Source organism: Alosa alosa, chromosome 6 (genome assembly GCF_017589495.1).
Source record: "Alosa alosa isolate M-15738 ecotype Scorff River chromosome 6, AALO_Geno_1.1, whole genome shotgun sequence".
In the NCBI taxonomy this organism is placed as follows: domain Eukaryota; kingdom Metazoa; phylum Chordata; class Actinopteri; order Clupeiformes; family Clupeidae; genus Alosa; species Alosa alosa.
In genome coordinates this window covers 27,821,360-27,844,264 of record NC_063194.1, presented here as the reverse complement: position 1 = coordinate 27,844,264, position 22,905 = coordinate 27,821,360, and the positions used below count along the sequence as shown (strand labels likewise).

The 22,905-nt window shown below is 41.1% G+C and overlaps 1 protein-coding gene across 9 annotated transcripts; it reads left to right on the top strand.

Annotated features, from left to right (window-relative positions):
- Positions 1-11,188: 11,188 nt before the first annotated feature.
- On the top strand, positions 11,189-22,176 carry smarce1 (SWI/SNF related, matrix associated, actin dependent regulator of chromatin, subfamily e, member 1). Of its 9 annotated transcripts, none has more exons than XM_048245210.1 (11): positions 11,190-11,237; positions 12,362-12,418; positions 12,683-12,726; positions 13,331-13,435; positions 14,249-14,329; positions 14,717-14,848; positions 16,498-16,669; positions 17,587-17,759; positions 17,904-18,005; positions 18,380-18,674; positions 21,544-22,176. In XM_048245210.1, exons 2-11 carry the CDS (start codon positions 12,412-12,414, stop codon positions 21,912-21,914), a joined length of 1,482 nt encoding a protein of 493 aa, XP_048101167.1. In that variant the 5' UTR covers positions 11,190-11,237; positions 12,362-12,411; the 3' UTR covers positions 21,915-22,176. The 9 variants fall into 9 exon arrangements, with proteins under 9 accessions (XP_048101171.1, XP_048101169.1, XP_048101167.1 ...); XM_048245206.1 differs by having other exon boundaries at positions 14,249-14,341; XM_048245211.1 differs by having other exon boundaries at positions 11,191-11,237; positions 13,331-13,429.
- The last annotated feature ends 729 nt before the right edge of the window (positions 22,177-22,905 follow it).

Here is a 22,905-nt window from a genome sequence, read left to right as displayed (position 1 = left end):
TTTATTTGCAAATACTGTGCAAGAGTGGTCACAGGGAACACTATATCCTATTTTTCATGTAGGCCTAATGAATGCAATGTGTTCATCCATGGTGCATGTTGAATGGCTACACAGAAAAAATCTTGATGAGGACATTATTTGTTGTGATGTCATGATCAAAAGGTGAATGACACAGCACCTTAAAGCTTATTAGGCTGTCTGAAAGCACATCAAGCCCACATGACTGAAGACAAGCCTGGTGCATTTTCAGCCAAGAATGTGAACATACTTTGTGCTGTAAAAGCTACTGAGTATATAACTAGCAGTCTTCCACAGTCTTAACAATAGCATTAGGCTAACAACAAGCTAAACTAGAACAAGGTAACATTTTGTGCAAAAGACACATATTTTAAATACACCTGCAAAGTAATATAAGGAACATCATAGGCATACAATTTTATTAAGATTTGTATTTATAAAGATATGACTGAAATACTTACAGCACCTACAGTAGTGAATAAAACCTGTGCAATTTGACAATTCAGATATGGATAATTTCAGTCAAGCACAAAAAAATCTTCATTGTAAGATCATTTAGAAACAGGGTGACAATATTCTTATCTTTAGTGATAATCGTGCTGATATTCCTAGATAGTCATATAATTGTGCTTCCACTGGCGTTAACTTCCCCGCAGCTTAGAGAAACCAAATGTATATAAAATATGGCTAATAAGACCTGGAAAAAGAACAGCCCGCAGCTTAGAGAAACCAAATGTATATAAAATATGACTAATATAAGACCTGGGAAAGAACAGCCCACAGCTTAGAGAAACCAAATGTATATAAAAATATGACTAATATAAGACCTGGGAAAAGAACAGCCCACAGCTTAGAGAAAACCAAATGTATATAAAATATGACTAATAAGACCTGGAAAAGAACAGCCCACAGCTTAGAGAAACCAAATGTATATAGAATATGACTAATAAGACCTGGAAAAAGAACAGCCCACAGCTTAGAGAAACCAAATGTATACCTGGGAAAGAACAGCCCACAGCTTAGAGAAACCAAATATATATAAAATATGACTAGTAAGACCTGGGAAAGAACAGCCCACAGCTTAATACAATGTTTTATCTTTTGTCTAAACGAAGCCCAAGGACTGACATTTTGCATTTTCAGCCAAAAGATTGTATTTTAAATGTGCTGCAAAAGCTACTGAGTATATAACTAGCATCTTCCTCAGTGTTCATCCATGGTGCATGTTGAATGGCTACACAGAAAAAAAATCTTGATGAGGACATTATTTGTTGTGATGTGATGTCATGATCAAAAAGGTGAATGACACAGCACCTTAAAGCTTATTAGGCTGTCTGAAAGCACATCAAGCCCACATGACTGAAGACAAGCCTGGTGCATTTTCAGCCAAGAATGTGAACATACTTTGTGCTGTAAAAGCTACTGAGTATATAACTAGCAGTCTTCCACAGTCTTAACAATAGCATTAGGCTAACAACAAGCTAAACTAGAACAAGGTAACATTTTTTTGCAAAAGACACATATTTTAAATACACCTGCAAAGTAATATAAGGAACATCATAGGCATACAATTTTTATTAAGATTTGTATTTATAAAGATATGACTGAAATACTTACAGCACCTACAGTAGTGAATAAAACCTGTGCAATTTGACAATTCAGATATGGATAATTTCAGTCAAGCACAAAAAAATCTTCATTGTAAGATCATTTAGAAACAGGGTGACAATATTCTTATCTTTAGTGATAATCATGCTGATATTCCTAGATAGTCATATAATTGTGCTTCCACTGGCGTTAACTTCCCCGCAGCTTAGAGAAACCAAATGTATATAAAATATGGCTAATAAGACCTGGAAAAAGAACAGCCCGCAGCTTAGAGAAACCAAATGTATATAAAATATGACTAATATAAGACCTGGGAAAGAACAGCCCACAGCTTAGAGAAACCAAATGTATATAAAATATGACTAATATAAGACCTGGGAAAGAACAGCCCACAGCTTAGAGAAACCAAATGTATATAAAATATGACTAATAAGACCTGGAAAAAGAACAGCCCACAGCTTAGAGAAACCAAATGTATATAGAATATGACTAATAAGACCTGGAAAAAGAACAGCCCACAGCTTAGAGAAACCAAATGTATATAAAATATTACTAATAAGACCTGGGAAAGAACAGCCCACAGCTTAGAGAAACCAAATATATATAAAATATGACTAGTAAGACCTGGGAAAGAACAGCCCACAGCTGCTGTGCTTTGTGCAGCAAGGGGTGGGACTTCCTTAGAACTGATGATGATGGGGCAAACATTTTCATCACACCTTTAAAGCGCTTCAATGAATTAAAATAATGGTACAATAGCATCAACAGGGACACCATGCCATTACTTTTCACTCTCGCAATATTGCTGATTATATTGCTAATTATAACAACAGTCTTGGGTATTTATTGTATGACTGATATTGCATGTTGCAGTGGCACCCCCAGAAAATTTTAACAGGGTGGCCAGATGAGGCCATTGCTGTCGTCACCGCCCATGTCATGAACTGTTGTGAATTTACATATTTAAAGGAAAATTCTGGTATTTAGCACTTTGAGTCCCTTTTCTGGTTTGTTTTGGATGAACTAGAGTGGTGGACACAGACATTTTGACGATTGGTCCTGTCTCGACTTTTCTGACTAGTTTTGAATCATCTTTACTGCTTTAGAGTGGCTGCCTAACAGGCATGCACAAACATGTCCTTAAAACAACCCTTAACATTCGTTTTCAAAAAGGTGCAACTCAGCGAGTGGTTAGTGTTCAGCCCACCCAAAATAGGCCTAACGACGCCCCTGATTTGCATTTAACAATAACCCTGACTAAAATTGTCTTTCTTTAAATATTAAATAAACTTCAGTTCTTGAGCTGTCGCTGTCCAATTTGCCCTAATATAATAAGAAAAGCATTTACACCAGTGACTGATGCTGATTGCATACTTTATATTAAAAAGGTCAAAACATACACAGATTCACACTCAGTTTCTACAAAGTGGGTCAGTGGAACATCAGACATTAATAAACATCAGATATAGTTTGGGCTGGCAAAACACCAGGCTATTGGTACAGATCAGCAGTACAGGCAACTTTACAGCCCAAAAGGGTTTCTTAATCTGCGCAGGCACACAAATCATGTCACAGATTAATTTGGTCAACACGGCCCCAGCTGTGACGCAACTGGCTGGGGCACCTGCACCGTATGCCGGCGACCCGGGTTCGATTCCCGCCCCGTGGTCCTTTCCGGATCCCACCCCTGCTCTCTCTCCCATTCGCTTCCTGTCACTTTCACATATTATTAAAGGCATAAAAAGCCCAAAAAATATAACAATCCTGAGATGGCCATCATTATTTCTGGCACAAATGCAGAAAATGAGCAATGTACCATGGCAGTATTATATAGAGGGCTGATGGCTGATGCAATAGCTAATTCAGCCAAAAATACACTCAGTTGGCTGCTGCCATCTTAAAAAATGGCGTCCAACTTGTGGTCACTCCTGCCAACATTTTCAACAAGTTAATTAGGTGCCACATTAACGAAAGCCACAGATTATGTTGTCCATGTGGCTGATCCTTCCAGCAGGACATTGCCAACTCAGTTCAGAGTCTTGCTGTATACATTTATTTTCATACTCTTCCCCTTAGCTTGAGATCAAGCTTTGCACAGACCGATATTCATTATCACTTTGGAGCAGGCCACACTCCTCAAGAGTAATGGACAGGAGTGAAGCAGGCTCTACAAACCAACTGCCGTGCACAGTCCTTCTCCTCCTCAATGCCCTGCACAGTCCCATTGCTCACTCCCAGTGCTCACTCTCTGTCCTAGCCTGGAAAATCCTGACCCTGGTAATCTAGAAAGATTAAGGGTCTGGCCACGAACAATGTAAATGGCCCAACTCGAGCCAATTCCAAGCATTTGAAAATCTCACTGCACGCAATTGGATAACACTACGACCAATGTTTACTGACCTCCAACGTTGCAGCACTATCTTCATCAGTTTAGCTCCCCCCCCGGCCCTGCCTATATCAGATACGCCGATTTGATTGGTTCCCCGGGATGCAAGGGGTAAAAGTAACGTGCATCATTGCCTCATTGCCAGAGTGTCTCGCATAGAGACAATTCCATTGTGCTCTCGCGAGAACTCTGTATTTCCAGGGTATCTCTGTCCCATGGGTTTCACAAAACTCCTGTTAGCATCCTCGCTGGCAGTGCAGGGCTCATTTACACCCAGGGCCCGGGGACGGCATTCTGCAGCCTATTTTTGCCTCTCGTTTCGTTTTATTTTGTTATCTTGAAATATTGTGATAATTTCATGTGATATCTTGTAAAAATGTGGAAATCTTGAAATAACATGATATTTCCACGTTATAACGTGAAAATATCATCATCTTGAAATTACGTGATAATTTCATGTAATAATGTAATACATATCTTGTTAAAACGTGAAAAAGATATTGTTATAACAAGAAACTTGACATAATTACGTGATAGGCCTACAGAGCCTTACGCTTTCACACAGTAGCCTAACAAAAGAATACTAAGATGCCATAGGCTAGAACACAAAGAATTGCAGCCTACAACAGGGGTCTCAAACTCAAATGAGCTGGGGGCCACATCTGCCAACGTCATCTGATTGGAGGGCCGCGTCAATGTTAAAGAATAATGCAAAAAAGAATGGCTATTTCCTAAAATGCAATGATTTTTTTTTTCAAATACTGTATTTTCAAATACAAAACTGCAAACAGAAAGTGCAAGTCTTTTTTATCTATTTTTAGACACCTGTGCTATAAAATAATGATAAAATAAATATAAATACAAATTATGAAAAGAAACAAAAAAGCATAACTTTTTTTTTCTCATAACTTATTTAAACCTGGCATCAAAATTCCAAAAGGCCATGGCTTGAAAGTGGTCAGAGATAAAGTCCTACTGTAAATGTAAAAATATTTGAGTATAAACAAAAGTTTATGAAGGGGGTAAATTTACCCATCTAATTTGCCACTGGATGGTAAGCACCTCAAATTATGCACCTTTCAGTAAATACTGGATGTTGAACTATTTGAGCAGGTTTACTTTCTTTTTGTCATATTACCCAAATAACAAATTAACAGGAAAACGGTAGGCCTAAGATGTAACAATAGTAAACTATTAGCTTGTTCCACAAACCGTTATTATAGGTCTACAATAAAGTAGTAGTATATTTCTTCTACAGTAAAACAATCAATACTGTAAATACAATAAAATCAGTGTTTAATTGTGTTGTATTTTACAGCAAATGCATACTATACTGTAAATGGAAGTACAGTACCTTTACTGTAAAATGAATTCACAGTAACTTACTGGCAACAATTGGCCAGTAAGTTACTGTAAATGGAAGTACAGTACATTTACTGTAAAATGAATTCACAGTAACTTACTGGCAACAATTGGCCAGTAAGTTACTGTAAATGGAAGTACAGTACCTTTACTGTAAAATGAATTCACAGTTGGCCAGTAAGTTACTGTAAATGGAAGTACAGTAGCTTTACTGTAAAACGAATTCACAGTAACTTACTGGCCAATTGTTGCCAGTAAGTTACTGTAAATTTTACGGTAAATTTTTTACAGTGTGGTCAAATCAGTTCCTATCGCGGGTGACTTTGTAGTTCTTGTAATGACTACAGAAGGGACCCAGGTGCGAGGAGCAAAGGAGTTTTAATAAGCGACAGTACAAAGGGAAGATCCACAGACGTAAAATACAATACAGTCCAAATTCGGTACACAGGCAGGCAGGGAAAAACAGGCAAAAGTGTCCAAAGCACAATTCAAAAGGGCAGGTCAGATAACACGGTCCAAGTCGATGCACAGGTCGTTCAGAAAAATCGAAAGCGTCAGTCCAAAATACAAAATACAAAAAATCATGGTCGAGAAAGCAATCTAGGTCATACACGAATTATCCAAAATACATAGAATCACGGCTTAGTACGTTACACGAGTTGCAAACATTACCTCACACTGAGGCCAGCCAGGAGAGTCTCTAAAATAGTCTACTGCTCATTAGTGCATTACTTTCAGGTGTTTAAAAAAGGTCATATAAGGTCATAAGGTCGCGCGAACACTTCTGATTGCGAGTCATATGATTTTTGTGCCGTGATCACACCCAATTAAACAATAGGCTATAATAGAGGCCAATATTATGTTCTACTCTTAGCAGACCTTGTTGACCATATAGGCCTATTATAGGGATACTAAAGAGGTTCATTGTTGCATGTTCCCTTTGGGACTCGCACAGGCAAGGCAATCTGTGAGAAAAAATCACCCAACCCAAAACTAATTGCAACAGAAATGATTTTTGTTGTATTCAGTTCATGAAACCTTCCCATATCACATACCAAAAGTCCATGAAAATCCAAATGGTGGAACATTGTCAAAATTGGAATTATTTGTGCATAGGTCAATGGCGAAAAGCTGCACCTTTGGCAGTTTTATTGAACTTTCATAGTACAGGGGATATGTGAAAATTAGGTCAAATTCTTTCATATGCATGAAACTTGGTGAACTTGTACAGTTTGGAGCCCTGAACATTTTCAGATATGAAACCATTATCAAAAAACCCTAATGATCGCCGTGGCAACTATTAAATGTTCCATTATAACTGAATTACGCCTATATTCTTAATTATATCTCCTGAACCAAACATGGTATCTCAGAACAAGTGATGCCTACAGGGATGAGCAGTATTTATTGTATTCCATATTTCAAATACAAAATATATTGTATATTCGTAATTTGTATTTGACTGGGTTGAATAAAATGGCTTCGTATTTTGTATACTTAAAATACTTTATAGATATGTATTTTTGTAGTTTAAAATATTGACAAATATTTTTGGTAAAACCAATACTTTTAGTGATGTGATGACATCATAAAAGTGCAAAACAATGAATGTAGCCTCTGACTGGTGCTGACTTAGAAATTTGCCCACACTTGTGATAATATTGAGATTCAGTAAGATGATCCAGTGCAAGTTGAGTAACCATAGGTGGGTCAATATAGGGTTCAACATCAAAAAAATTGATACAAAAGGTTTTTTTTTATGGATTCTGGTACTGTTAGACATGCTAAATAAGAAAGGGGTCATTTTCAAGATGGCCACCAAAATGGCTACCAAGAGGTTAGAATGGCCCTATCATGACAATCATGACAAATGATGGTCAAATTAAATAATAATATAATTTTAAATGTTAACATCGAACATTTTGGAATGCTCTACCTTTTTCAGCGATATATTAAAATCAATGTGTTTTAATACAGAGTAAATGTAAAACAGGAATATGTACCATGTCCAAGGCATGGAGGAAGATAATACTTAACTGGTATTATATCTCATCTAGAGGGCATATGCTTTTAGAAAATATATAGTTTAGGGCGGTTAATCTGTTTTCCTTGGACATTATAGGCCAAAATGTATCCACTTTACACTAGATTCGCCTTTGCAGAATAGAGGGAAATGTATTGTGCATGGCATGGAGGAAGATGGGAAATGTCTTGAATTGTGTAATATCTCATCTAGAGGTTATATGCTTTTAGAAAATATCTAGTTTAGGGTGTTTAATTTGCTTTCCCTAGACAGTATATGTCAAAATGTATCCGCTTTACACTAGATTCGCCTATACAGAATAGAGGGCAATGTATTGTGCATTGCATGGAGGAAGATGGGACATGTCCTAATTGGTGTCACATCACTTCTAGAGGTTATATGCTTTTAGAAAATATATAGTTTAGGGTGTTTAATTTGCTTTCCCTAGACAGTATATGTCAAAATGGGTCCGCTTTACACTAGATTCGCCTATACAGAATAGAGGGCAATGGATTGTGCATTGCATGGAGGAAGATGGGACATGTCACATCACTTCTAGAGGTTATATGCTTTTAGAAAATATATAGTTTATGATGTTTAATTTGTTTCTCTTCATAGTGCAGGCCAAAATGTATCAGCTGTTCACTTGATTCGCCTATACAGAATAGAGGAGTATGTATTATGCATGGTATGGAGGAAGATGGGACCTAAGTTGATTAATGCTATATTTCATGTACAGGGCATATGCTTTTAGAATATGTATAGTTTCGGCTGTTCTATGATTTTGGTAAAACCATGACCCATGCATAGGCATGCATTTTAATTATTAATCTTAAACTATATTTATTAGTATAGCATGCACCTTTTGTCAGACGTCACAACAATAGTCACCTCTTTGGAGGCTAGCTGCAGTTATCTGCACCTTTCTGTCGAATTTGGACATTATCATGTCCATCTTTAACTTTGCCTTTACAATTTTCCTTCATTCATTCTCTTACATAAACATACTGTGCTGTCTGATTACTGTTTTAGCCAAAATTGTGCAAAGTAAAGAGGCATCATACAGGCCCCTCTGATTGGACAGACAGTCTCTCAGTCAACCCCTGGGCAAGAGGTCAATTACTATAAGTCTATAATTCTTGGAAAATGATGGACTGAGACTTGTGATATACTGTATATGATTCAGTGACCTCTAAATCAGACCACCAAAAACACTTTCCTAGGCTGAATAATGCTTAACTATGTGTTTGTACAACTTTAACATTGTGGAACACTTACATGCAAAAACACACTGGCTCTATTTAAAGACTCAACATCCATTTCCATTGATTCAAAGGGCCAAAATGTAAAAATAGACACCAATTAGCAACAAACCATGAAATAAGCCTGAGAAATGTACTAACTCTTTGAAAATAAAAGAATGTTCCTCAACAATGCAATATTCTAAAATTCCATGTTAAGTTAGATGGGGTCAGATATTCTTTAGAATGTTTAATCTACAACATTCTAATTACAGTTTTGTCAGTATTTGCTGAAGGATAATGCATAAAACAACCCTTATTTTAACATATTTCCACCAACTGGATTTTCATGGACTTTTACTATGGTGTTTAGATCATCAATTGAAATATAAAAATGTGAAAATAAATTCTGTTGCAATTAGTTTTGGGTCAGACCTTACTTTGCCTGGACTACTAAACTATTCTATTAGGGGTTTGCACCAACGTCACGTTCTGGCCGGTAACTATGGTAACCCAGCACGCGTGGCCATATTGGCGATACTCAGTGAATGAAGTACAATGGAGCATTATGCACTTTGGATATCTTACGTGATTGTAGCCGTGTCTAAATAACAGAAAAGCTCATCAAAATGCGTCTAAGATGCAAAGGCATAAAAGGGCAGGACTTGGACCACAAGAAAAGGCGCGATATTTCGAGAAATTACGGATTATTGGCAGCGCAGATCCATGTGTGTTGGGCGAGGGAGACGAAGTACCAAGTTCAACCACAAGCGCCCCCCTTCCTCTGATAACTTCTGTCCTTATTGTCCCTTCTCCCTGGTTTTTTAATAACGTTTGGAAGTCGATACCTACACCAGATGTTTTTCTCAGTCTGACCTATTGGTACAACCTAAAACACGGCAATAATTAACCATTTTCCTTGACGATGTTAGGGATTTACTTCAGTGCCTAATGCTTTCTAATGAGGCGAGTATCTCCAATATGGCGATGTCCAGATCTGATGACACGCCGTGCAAACCCCTAATAAAGAAAATACCGATAGGCTAGAGGTGAAATGCATTGATAATGTTATTGCTATAGGCCTATGTTTATGCAGACTGGATGTAGGCTAATGGTCTTGATCTAGCGTAGCTAGGCCTACTTAGATTAGGCTACCCAAGAAACGCTGATGGTGTAGCACATAGGCTATTCTAGAACGCTAGAAGTTCAAGGAGATATACGATTTTAAAGAGTTAAGCATTCTTTCTTGAGAAAAATTGAACTCCGATTCCGGGTAAATAGATGGACAGAGAGGTCAACAGGTAACGACAAGCTGATTTTGGGCTGAGCTCAACGTTGCGCTCCGCCCCACTTTGAGCCCAGCCCCGATCTGCAAGCTGCATGCAGCCAGGGGTACTTTGCAAGTTTAGCCTATAAATCTAGACGCGCCCCGAAGCTCCAGAAATCGAAACTCAATCAGGCCAATGAAATCGTGTATAGAGTCGTTAGGTGGGCTTAACATAATGATTGATGGCAGAGTTGCAACGGTTTGGCTTGAATTCCCTGCTACTTGAAAACAAATAAGATGGATGTTGCTGTTGGCGAACAGTGTGACACGAGTTAAGCTTTTATTAAGTTGGCAAACGTTTGAACTAGCCAACTAGCTCCGCTGATGGGAAACGCATGGGACTCATAGCGCTGCCGCTGTCCTATTGCGTGCAGAGGGAATTTGAAAGACAACTGATTATCCCGCCCCTCGGTCTGAGCACTGCGAACGGTGAGTGCCCAGACCCTACATTTTAATGTGGGTCTGGCTCGTCAGGCTATTGCAAGTTAGCTCTGGGGCAAAAATCAAAAGATCACAGTATCCACTCCAAGGCAGAGGACAAAAGTGTGTAGCGCAAAATGTCTGCATTTCTGATTTCTTCGTCCCTGCGAGAGTTTGACAGGTGCAATAATTCAAAATCTTTATTTCCCCATAAAATCTCAAGATACCGGATCTCCTTATATGGGCAAAGATGGTAGCTTTTTTGTAGACTTTTTAAAACAAATAATAATAAGTAATTCAAGTACAACAAAGCTGGCTCAAAACAATCCATGAGATATCAATCCATGTACAGGATCAGGTGTAATTTTTAAAAGGAGGAAGCAAAGAAAAAACTAAATAGAAAAAACAAAACACAACAGATAAAAAATAAATACATATAAGGGCTTTGTCATTCAATCATATTCTGTAACACTGTTCAAAAGTTGTATTGCTTTTTTAGATTTCATAGCTTTAAGGGCTTTTGTATAATAAAGGAAATCATTGAACCACTAAAAACCGAGTGGGCCTATTTACATTTATGTATAAAGAATGTCCTTTGAGTCAAAGTTACCTAAATAAAACATTTAGGACGGAGCCAATTAAGGTCAAGAGGTGTACTAGGTTTTTTTCAGAGCCCGTCTTATTAGACATTCTCTGTTTTTTGAGACGAACTTCAGAGGCCTATCATTTCTTTTAACTCCAGAACACACGGTGGCAGTATTTCACGGGATGGCTAGTTGTCTGTTAACTTCGAAAACCATAGACTTATGCTGAGATTAGCGCTGGCGCTGGGAGGGAACAAAGGATATCAGGGTGAGCGTTGACACATTTTCGACATTTTTATCAAAACTTCATAAACGCAGGATACTGTGTATACATAAACTCACACATGTTGTGACACGAAAATTGTTTAATGGATTTGTTTTGTGGAAAGTAAGCCTATGTTCTATCTATAGGGCTACAGTTTGCACAGTTTAAGAGAGTCAACATAGCGAGTAAGCACTCGGCGTTGGCCTAGCGTTAAGTTAGCTATCGTTACCTACTAGTAATGTAGGTCGAAGATGTTTGGAGTTTTTTTGTTTTTTAACTTATATGGTGTTAACTAACTCATTCGTGTTGTTGATGTAGCTAAACATCCACTTTGAACATGTAATGTGCTTTCAACCATTTGCCGGTTGGATCCGCAAGGGCACGCTAATTTATTTCAGTGGCCTAACGTTATCTCAACCATTGCAGAGCTAACGCTGGATAGCTAGCCAAGTTAGCTAGAGATAAGCTAATGAGTGAAGCTAAAGAGTTTATTCGTAATATTAACCTTGCCTGTTTACACTTTTCCTGTATGGCGTGTCCATACATTCATCCGCTAATTGCATGAATATCTATAATTATGTGATATCTATAATTAAGTGTTAATGTTGCTTAAGGATTTCTTTTTGTTTGGTGAGGCCAAGGATGGTTTTATTCACCGTTAACTTAGCTATCGGTTAACTTATCACAACGTTAACTTAGATAGGATAGCCTAATTAATGTTAACATAGTAAAGTCTCATTTACATCGGTGGGTGTTAAGTGTCAATTTGTGTTGGTTTATGTTCAATTTACACATTGTTAAAATATTGGTAATTTTCTCGACGGCAAGAAGAGGACCTGAAGAATAGCGTTTGATAACAGAGCGAGATCACAAATTTAAATCTAACGTTAGGCTAATTCTCCATAAAGTTAGCTCATTCCCTAAAAAATAGCTCATTCTGCCAAGTGTCAATGTCCTCTTGTAAAGTCTTACTCATCAATGTAATGCATGAAAGTGAAATTGCCGAATATACCGAATCATTTGTTTTAGTATTGTCTCGGTTATTTTCTAATTTCTGATGAAACGGTATAACTGTTAGCTTTATGAATTGTGGTTTAACTCACTGTTGTTGTTTCCCCCCGGGTCAGAGCAGAACCAATGAAGAGGATAGCCTGACTTCCTCAACACCTCTGACAACATGTCAAGTAAGAATCCATGGTTTAAAGATAAGATATTGTCGTCTTTTGTAGTGTGGACAAGCACTTTTATAAAACGATGGCTATAACTGTCAATTTTGATACAGTGTTTTTACATGACAAATGCTGCTATAGTTGTCAATGCTAGTATGTATAGTATGTTTCCACACTAATTGTACATCTGCATCACACTACATCAACTTCTGAAAGCTCCAGGTCTTTAAACTATTACATGGAAAATGTTCTAATGTGTCTCTCCATCTTTCAATGCAGAACGGCCATCCTATGCCCCTCCCCCTGCCCCAGCCCCTACCACAGTAAGTATGGCGCAGTGCACCGTTCGCCATTCCTCATCACCTCCATCCCAGAGTCTGAGGGGTACACAAGGCAGCAAGAGGTGTGAGGGTTGGAAGGCAGAGCTCACTGACAGCCCCCCCCTGTCCGTTTTGTCCTTTCCCTTGTGGCCATGTTCTGTAGGCTGATATCCGCAATCCCCTCTCACCCCCATCATATTGGCTGACTGCACTTGACATGTGCTTGAGGTGTGTTTAGGATGATGGCGCTTTTCTGCAAAGCATGGCTGCAGAAAAGCACAACTGGTTCAGCCTTCTCACTAATCACTTGCTGATGAGTTGTGGTCCTGAGACTTACCTGTCAGCCCTCAAACTCCCTGCCTCCCCTCCCCTCCCCCATCATCTTTCATTTTTGTTTGTTTTTCTGTGTTGCCATTAAGAAAGGGTCTGTAATAGCAATGTATGCTGCTATGGAGTAAATGCTTTGGCATGTTTTTATGCAGCCCACGAATGTGGGGAAAAAACAAACAAACAAACAGCAAGATAGCCCTCTCATTTTCTTTTTGTCCCTGCCTCCCCTTGTTTGTGTCATTTCTCATTCGTGTTTTGTCTCATTTGTCTCCATCAGCAATTGCCCACCACCCCAGGCTTTGTGGGGTACAACCCATACAGCCATCTGGCCTACAACAACTACAGGCTGGGAGGGAACTCCGGCGGAAACAACAGGGTAATGGTAGGACTGGCGTCAGGCCGGGCTAGCGTGACAGCTGAGAGTATTGACCTCTCTAGTCTAGATCAAATTAAACCTGACACTCAATCGAACCACTACACGGTTGCTTAGATTCTAGTGTCTCAATTGGTGAAAAGCTGATTTTAACACATAGAGGCGTTAGTTGTTTTTTAGGTCACCGGTAGAACCTCTAGTTGTCCATAGTAGCTCCATAATCCCCTTCACTCCTCTGATGAGCAATCACTCAGCCACAAGCTTGTTGTTATGTGCGGCGGTATCTGGGTTGGGAGTGAAAGCTCCCAATTCACTTAAAAGGTGATTGTTTCTCAGAAGCGTAGCTCTCACCCCCACCCCCCCCCTTTGCCAAATTTCATATCTTCATTAAGCCCAAAAGCAAATGCCAGTCAATTGCATGGCTACTGACGCCTGGTACCGTTCCCTGGCATTATACTTTTGTGTTATGCTACGACTCCTCATATCCGTGGGGCGGAGCTGTCCTGCCAGTCGTGGCGAATGAAATGTCCGCCACATGTTCAGAGGCATCTCTTGGAGTGCTGGGAGGACACCAAACCTGCATGTGTATGATTAGTCGAGGGAATTTACAGAAAAAAAACCTAAATGCCTTTTCCTCTTTGTGTAGCTCCTATCTGTAGAACAAGATCTCACACACCATTGTCACTTTGAGTTTTGCTACTTCCTCCCTTATTGCCTCTTCTCCTCATAGTGTCGTAACACTGTGTGTCTTAACTTTGGGCTCTTAATGTCTGTTGACCTTTGACCTCTGTTTGTTGGCCTTTCTCTCCCCCTTCTCTGCAGAATTCCTCAGGGATCACCGTTCCCAAGCCTCCCAAACCGCCAGACAAGCCCCTGATGCCATACATGCGGTACAGCCGGAAGGTAAGCAGGAAGGTAAGACACCCACGGTGTCTGCTTTTACTGCTTGTGATCTGGAAGGACTCCCATCTCAAAGGGTCATCTCACCCAGAACCGGATATTTTTATAAGAGGAGTGGGAGTAGGGGGTGATGCCCCCACCCACCATCTTTAATTTTGCTTTTCCTTCTCCAGGTTGGAATGAGCTGAATGGTCAATCCTGGAGTTCATTTTGATCAAGTGTTGATATCTTTGACATTTCTGTACCTCTGGTCTCTCGTGACAGATAACAGAATGGAATTGAAATCTCCTTCCAGGCCGTAAACAAAAGAAAGAAATGGTCCAGGATGTTTTAAGCCATTCGATGTGACGTGGAATGGACTAGTTTCTAATGGATGTCTGTTTACTTAAGGTTTGGGACCAGGTGAAGGCCTCTAATCCTGATCTGAAGCTATGGGAGATTGGGAAGATCATTGGTGGTATGTGGAGAGACCTTTCTGATGAGGAGAAGCAGGACTACTTGAACGAGTACGAAGCAGAAAAGGTTTGTTTCACAGATGGTCTTTGTGAATTGCCAACGCAGGCAGAAAATCTTCACATAGCCGTGGTAACTTGGAATGCACCTTCTCCTCGGTGCGTTTGGGTATCACAAATAAAACTGCTGTTTGTGGGCAATGTTAATCCTTCCATCTGTTCTGGATAATTATGCAGTTTTTAGTTCATCTGTGCAAGTCCCTTTAAAGCATATGCCACCCATTTTGAGAGACAAGAGTACTTCTCATTTAGATCCAAAGGAATATATACGACAGACTATATATATATATAACACAGCAAGTACTATTAAAGGAGAATTCCGGTGTGATATTGACCTAAAGTGTGTTGAAACATGAGACCGAGTGTGAACGTATGTCTCATAGCCCACCTCGGCTTGTCCCCTGCACTCCAAAATCTGGCGCTAGTTAGCCGATGCTACCAACAGCTTTTTCAATGGCTTCGGCATCAGGCTAGCCATGCAAATAAATCACTGTTTTACACCATTTACGAGGCTCAATGTATCTCCACACTTCATTGGTAGACTTCCGAGGGCCCTGACATTTAAAACGAGACATTGAGAACTTTGAAAAAGCACTGGTAGTTTACTTACAAGGCGATTTATACAAACAGTATCTTCCGCGAAGTTTAGCGTTTGCAGCCATCTTGAATTTAGCCACGATAAGTCGAAAGGACGAGTAAGAATGAACAAGGTATGACAAGGGATCAGATTAAAAAAATAATTCAGTGGAAATGCATGGATTTCAGTAGCAGCAACTGGAAACCATGCATTTCCACAGAATTAGTTTTGGAATCTGATCCCTTATCATGCTTTTTCAAAGTTCTCAATGTCTCGTTTTAAATGTCAGGGCCCTCGGAAGTCTACCAAGTGTGGAGATGCATTGAGCCTCGTAAATGGTGTAAAACAGTGATTTATTTGCATGGCTAGCCCGATGCCGAAGCACCACCATTGAAAAAGCTGTTGGTAGCATCGCTAACTAAGCGCCATATTTTGGAGTGCAGGGGACAAGCCGAGATGGGCTATGAGACATACGTTCACACTCGGTATCATGTTTCAATACTCTTTAGGTCAATATCACATCGGAATTCTCCTTTAAAATAGTGGGGAAATGCCCTTTGTGAATGATCCAAGCTCCTATTGAGCATGCATGCCATATGCATCTCCTTACTTTCGTTCCTACTATTGTTATTATAAAGCATTCTACTTCTATCACTGTACCCTTTGCAGTAACAGCAGGCTCTACCCTGTAAGGTTGCTAATGAACTAGAGTGAGATGGTGAACACGGTAGGTGTCAGTGGTGTCATATACATGTATATGCTATTGACTAGTTAATTAAAATGTCCGCCTGCAACCCTTTTTTTTTTTTTTTTTTACATTATACAGCAATCTGTGTAGCGACAGTTAGCATATTTATAAGCATCCCTTTAATGTGTAAAAGAGTTTTATGAGGCTGCAAAAAGACTCAACAGCTGTAGGAGAAAAACAAACAATAATTTGAACTTCTCGAGCAGCAATCATGTTTGCGCCCCAAGTATCTCTGGGTTCGTTTGCCTTTGATCTCAGCCAGTTGGTCTATTTGGAGGTTTTTTGCAGTGGTTTGATATTCCACTCTGACTTGGCGTGCCCTCTTTCTCTCCAGATTGAGTACAATGACTCCTTGAAGGCCTACCACAACTCCCCCGCATACTTGGCCTACGTCAATGCCAAGAACCGGGCTGAGGCGGCACTGGAAGAGGAGAACCGACAGAGGCAGTCTCGCCTGGACAAAGGGGAGCCCTACATGAGCATCCAGCCCGCAGAGGACCCCGATGGTTAGTGTTTTATCTGCGCCTGTCAGTCTGTCCCGCTCGTTTCCTCTCTGTCCCCTACACCGCAGAGCTCTCTGAGGTAACCGAAGGACGTCCACACACACGCCAATCCCATGGGCTTTCTGCTGTGTGGCAGGCAGCTGAGTGGCCCGATCGCAGACTTGTGCGAATTGTCCTTGCTGACATTCTCGTATCTACAGCATTCCCCGATCCTCCTGATGGAAGGTATTCTCTGGGCTGTCAGGAGTTTACATTGACAGAGAGCATACAGGCCTCACTTGACCGAGTGTGAAGCATGTAGCAGGGCTAATTCTCTCGACCACTGGTCTTTTTAGGCCTAACGGTGAAGATAAAGAAATACTGTACACTGAAATATGTGTGTCCTCCCCCCTCCTCCTAAACACATAAACTAAATTATATGACTGTGATGAATCATATCAACAACTGTGTGTAAAATGTCTCAACCCACTACGTAGCGTTTAGTCATCCTGAATGATACTCGCATCTAGTTGGTTGTGTCGGATTTCTCTACAGCATGTAATCAGCAGCCCATCTCCGCTGGCAACAGCTTGTGAGTCGGTGTGTCATTTTTTATTTCCTGAGTGATGCACTCACAGAAATTTACGTGCCCCTCCACCACCACCACCACCGCCACTCTCTCACCCCCTTGCTTACTTCGTCAAAATAATGTCCTGGTTGGAGTTGGGCTCAGGGCTGGATGTGCCGTTATACTTACAAATTACCTTATTTCGTCTTGAACAATCCTCTGCCCTCATACCCACACACGGGAAAAGCAAAAAATGTGACATTGTTGAGCCGGTTGCAGTTAGTAATTTAGTCCGATGTGAATAGAGATTGGGAACTAAATTACAGTTGACGGGTCCTTTCTAATCTCATCATCATCTGTCCCACCCCCCCAGACTACGACGATGGTTTCTCCATGAAGCACACAGCTGCAGCCCGTTTCCAGAGAAATCACCGCCTCATCAGTGACATCCTCAGCGAAATTGTCGTGCCAGACGTCCGCTCGGTTGTCACAACGGCTCGTATGCAGGTCCTCAAGCGCCAGGTCCAGTCCCTCATGGTGCACCAGGTAAACACACACACACACAAACAGACCGTTTATGCCGTTGACTAAGATGTCACACCGCGTCTCTAATAATAACCCTCTCCATCATGCCAAATACTGTAATTGCCTGTGACTGCTGTAAATGCCTCCATTCTCTCCCCCTCTCAGAGGAAGCTGGAAGCCGAGCTGCTGCAAATCGAGGACCGACACCAGGACAAAAAGAGAAGGTTCCTGGAGACCACTGAGTCTTTCAACACTGAACTCAAACGGGTATGCACAGTGAGTCCGTCTTGGCACGCAAGACATTGACACAACACGACTGACCTATTTTCGCCACTTTCCCTCCTTGCAGCTTTGAGTTCAGATACTCATTGACTTTGAGACTAACTGCTCACTGCCCTCTGACATACATTCACTTCTTGAATATAATCCCAGTTAGCTGAACTGCGAGTGACTTGGAGGGCCGAGTCCCCCTGAGTCAAATAGTTGCTCGTAGTCTTTCCTGTAATGCAATGTGTGCACTACTTTGACTGCTTGCACAGCAGAGTACTTGATTTTGAATTAACACGTTTCTGCACCTGTTCACAAATGTTTGGTTTGATTTGTTATCTTTGACTGTCGCCACGCTTCCTGCTGCCCTGCAGCTGTGCGGTCTGAAGGTGGAGGTGGACATGGAGAAGCTGGCGGCGGAGATGGCGGCGGCCGAGGAGACTGCGCGTCGTCGGGCAGAGGAGCGGGAGAAGGAGGCTGCCGAGCAGGCAGAGAAAGCCGCGGCGGCGGCCGCTGCAGCCGCCGCCCAGCAGCAGGAGCAGCAGCAACAACAGCAGGCTGCGGCCGCCTCCACAGCCTCCACGGCCTCCACTCCACAAGCCAACTCTACCCCTGAGCAGAGCCCTGGGAGCAAGGAGGCCGAGGACAAGCCAACACCCATGGAGATAGGTGGGGTGCACCACCACAGCTCATATTACAGTGATGAACGCTATAGGGCAGGGCTATTCAATTAGTTTGTAATTGGGGCCAGTTCATGAAAAGCATCACAACTGCGGGGCCGGAGAATTGCGGCTTGAAATATGAGTAATCACATTACAGCTGTAGATACAATGAAGTACAACAGCAGCAATATGGGTGTTCAAATGTTGTTGTTATGCATGTACACAATACATCTTTAACTGGTTGTTGATATTGAATGGGCTAATATGGAATGAAATCTGTAATAAGATAACAGTAATGGAATCTGTGCTTTGCACAGTAACTGCTAGGTCCAAGACTCAAGACTGAGTACAAACAGGATTCAAACACTGTTCAGGTGAATTAAATGTGTAATCAGTCGCATATGTAGCTCTTCTGACGTATAGGCCTACTTGTTACATTTGACGTTCCCACCATTTAAATGAGATGACCGTGACCTAGATTTTTTTTAGCAGTGTGGGCAGGCCAGTCATAATAGCCTAATAATAACTAGGGGGTCTGGGATTTTTTTTCATTTCTGGTTACTAATCACACTATTTTAACATGTTTTGAGAGGGACAGGCCCATCTTTTTTCTGACGCACGTCACGTTTAGGGCTGTCACTTTTGTGAAAAAATTCTGTTCGATTCTTGAGACATAATTGTTTATTGAATCGATTGTAAAATCGATTTTTTCATGTCTAAAGACGTTTCAATTTTCAACGCCAATATAGGCCAATCCACGAACAACCAACAGGCAGGCATTAGGACGAACGTAAAGGCGGCGCTTGAAGACTCACAAGCCAGCAATATTTCTGATTTCTTGGCGTGAAGTTTCGTGCACAATGACAAACAGGAGTGCAACATTCTCGAAATTTTCAACGCCAAATATAGGCCAATCCACAGACCACTAACAGGCATTAGGGCGAACGTAAAGGCCGGCAATATTTCTGATTTATTGGCGTGAAGTTTCGTACACAATGACAAACAGGAGTGCAACATTCTCGAAAAAAACAATAAGCAGAGTGGACTGCCATAACATCAGTGAAAAACAAATGCAGGCTTCAACGTGGCTGCGTTTACAATTAGAAATGTCAAACAAATTTCACCTACGTAGAACTCACGACTGCACAGTTTGCATACCGCTTTGTCCTTCTCCATAGTTTGATATACCCAAACCCCGAAGTACTTCCATATCAAACTCCTCAAGTTATTAGGGCCTATCACTCGTCTCTCTCATGTCGCACAGGTTGATCGCGTTGTCCTAATTTTTTTGCCAGCAGCACAGCAGCCGATTGAAACGGCTGTTTCCGGTGCGTAAAATTGGTGGGAATTTTCATTTTAGCTTTCGCAATGCTTACTGCACTTTTTGTTACATCTATCTTTTTTATTTGTTTAATTCGTTTAAAATTAATAGTGTACATATTTGCTTAAAAAAATCGATTTAACCAACAACCGATTTAACAAACCGTATTTTAGTTTTCGAAACTTGTGTTGGTTGGTCCAATCGATTGTGCAATCGATTTTCGAACGTAAAGTGACAGCCCTAGTCACGTTACCCCATGCATTATACCAAATGTCACTGCTTGACTAAATGAAAAACATAGCCTACTGCACATGGGCATAGTTCACGATGACGATGAAAGCGTTTATCCTACTTGGTTTCTGACAGAAATTACGTTTTGTGACCACATATTGTAGAAACACAACCACGGCCTTTATTTGGTGAACGGAGGTGCAAATCATCTTCTTCACTTTCTTTGGTTATTAGTCTACGATTCACTTTAACCACAAAACGTTTTTCCGTCGCCACTTTTACAAATGCAATTAACCTTCGTTAGGCTATCGGTGATACTTTTGCAAATTCGCAATCGCAATTGAGTGTGCATTTAATGTGACATGACACATGATTTCCAAGAGGCCTTTGGCTCATTTCTGACTTGACTAGACTATTATTGCATTATGTTGTAAGACGTGAAGAAATGAAGGACAACGGCAATAGCCTACGCACAAATTCATCATTCACTAAATGGACACAGAGAGACTCCACGTTTTTCTTTCGCTATCGTTGCGAAAAAAATAGCCAGGCTACTATATAGAAATACTTTGAAATTCCGTTTGAGTCGGATCTGCTCCACCTTTCCACCAAGTTTTGCAGAAATTGTGCCCGTGGTTTTTTTGCGATATTGTTGACAGAAACTATTTGTGTGGTGCAACCTGTTAAATATTAGTTCATAAACTCCAACGTAGTGCCAGGTTAGGTTGAAACTAAACTAAGATGGAACTTGCGTTCAACTTACGTAAAAATGTAATGAATTGTAATGTAGTCTATCTTGTGCAATGGGCTGAGGGGCAGTGGCTGCAGGACTAAAGCGAGCGAGAGATGCAAAAGTGGAGAACAGCTCATGCGCTTGCTAGAGCTTACTTTTTTCTTTTTTTTTTTTTTAAAGGGCCAGTACAAATGACCTCGTGGGCTGCCAATTGAAGAGCCCTGCTATAGGGTGTTGTCTTTTAGCACAAACTTCATCCTGCATCGACAATTTGCTCATTTGTCTGTTCGTTCATAACACTATCAGGAAGTGCAATACACTTTACTAATTCAAATGCATTAGCTTCAAAGGGAGACAGAGAGGACAATGTTAAAACGACAGGTGTGTGTGTGTGTGTGTTTGGACCTCATAACTTTTCATCTCATTAGCCTGTGCCTAATTAGAACTTCAGGTTCCATCCCAGCAGTTTTATTTAGCATTTTGATCAATACATTAAAGCTTTTTAATTAGCGCATTATTAAAATACTCTGAGAGCCCCTAACGGACAGCAGAGCTGCATCTCTTTATGGTCTGCCTCTCTCGCCCTTGCAGATGAGGCCCCCAGCGAGGCTGCGGAGAGTCAGCCGGCCGAGGTGGCCGAGGAGAAGGCGTCCCCTGCCGCTGCCCCGGAGACCCCCACCGCCCCTGAGCCGCCGGCGGGGGAGGGGGCCACACTTGAGGGGACCAACGACAGCAACGCCTCGTCTGAGAGCAGCAACAGCAGCAGCAGCGCCAGTGGTGGAGGCAGCACCTCAACCCCCACCACCACTATCACCACCACCACTAACAACAACAACAACAACAACAACAGCAATGACAACACCCCCACCACCCCCAACACCCCCCCTACTGGACCAGGAGAAGCCATCCCTCCACCTGAGCCTCCAGCACCCGAGGAACGGCCACCCCCACCCCTCCAATAACCTACAGACACACCCCTCCAATAACCTACAGACACACCCCTCCAATAACCCCCCACACACACACACACCCCCATCCCTCCAATAACCCACTCACACCCTTCCCTCCCTTTTCACAGCCAGCACCTCCTAACATCAGACCCCCCAAACTCTTTAACAAATGCCTTCTTTCAGTTGTCTCTTAACTTAAAGGTGCTCCTTCCTGCTTAAGTCTAGTGTGTACACACACTGGTTTTATTTAACTTGATAAACAGGGACTAGTTAACGAATATCCAGCCAGAGCGAAAGTGTACTGAATATATGTCAGATGAAATTCCATTTTATTCTGTTCACGACATTCTTTAGCTTTATCAGACCTAGTCTCAACTATTTAACAGGTGGTGGTGCTGTCTTTAATTACCTATGGACACACCAGCCTTCTTATGTATGTATGGGCTGTGCTGTGCTCCGCTCTCTACAGAAACAAGGCCCCTAACTGTTACAGGAAATGACAAATTTAGAGGTTAGGACCTGTGCCAACTGTCCAGGAAGTGACATCAGTGTACCTGCTGGTCTTGTGCTCTACATGACCCCTGTTCAGAAGGAGGGAGGGATGTTATCAGATGCTGGGCTTTTGCCAGGTGTTATCTACGCCTTTGTGGCATAGTCTGTTGTTGCCCCCTTCTTTATTTGTTTTTGACATGCTATATTTTGTTTTGTTGCCTCCTTTTTTTTATATATGATGAATTAGTGAAATGATAGTGTGTGTGTGGACTAGTTACCAACTATTTTACCAAAAAGCCCCAGCAAATGAACTGAGTATTTGACTTTTTTACCATCTGATATATCTACTGTAAGTAAAGGTTGATGGGAGATCTTTCATATCCTTTCACTCACTATATATTTCAGACTTCAAATGAATTCCTTTTAGATTTATTTGAATTGGAACTTTTAGCAAGCCTTTGTCACCCCTTTAGTTTTTGTACTGTTAAACTATATTACTCCAATAAAGTAA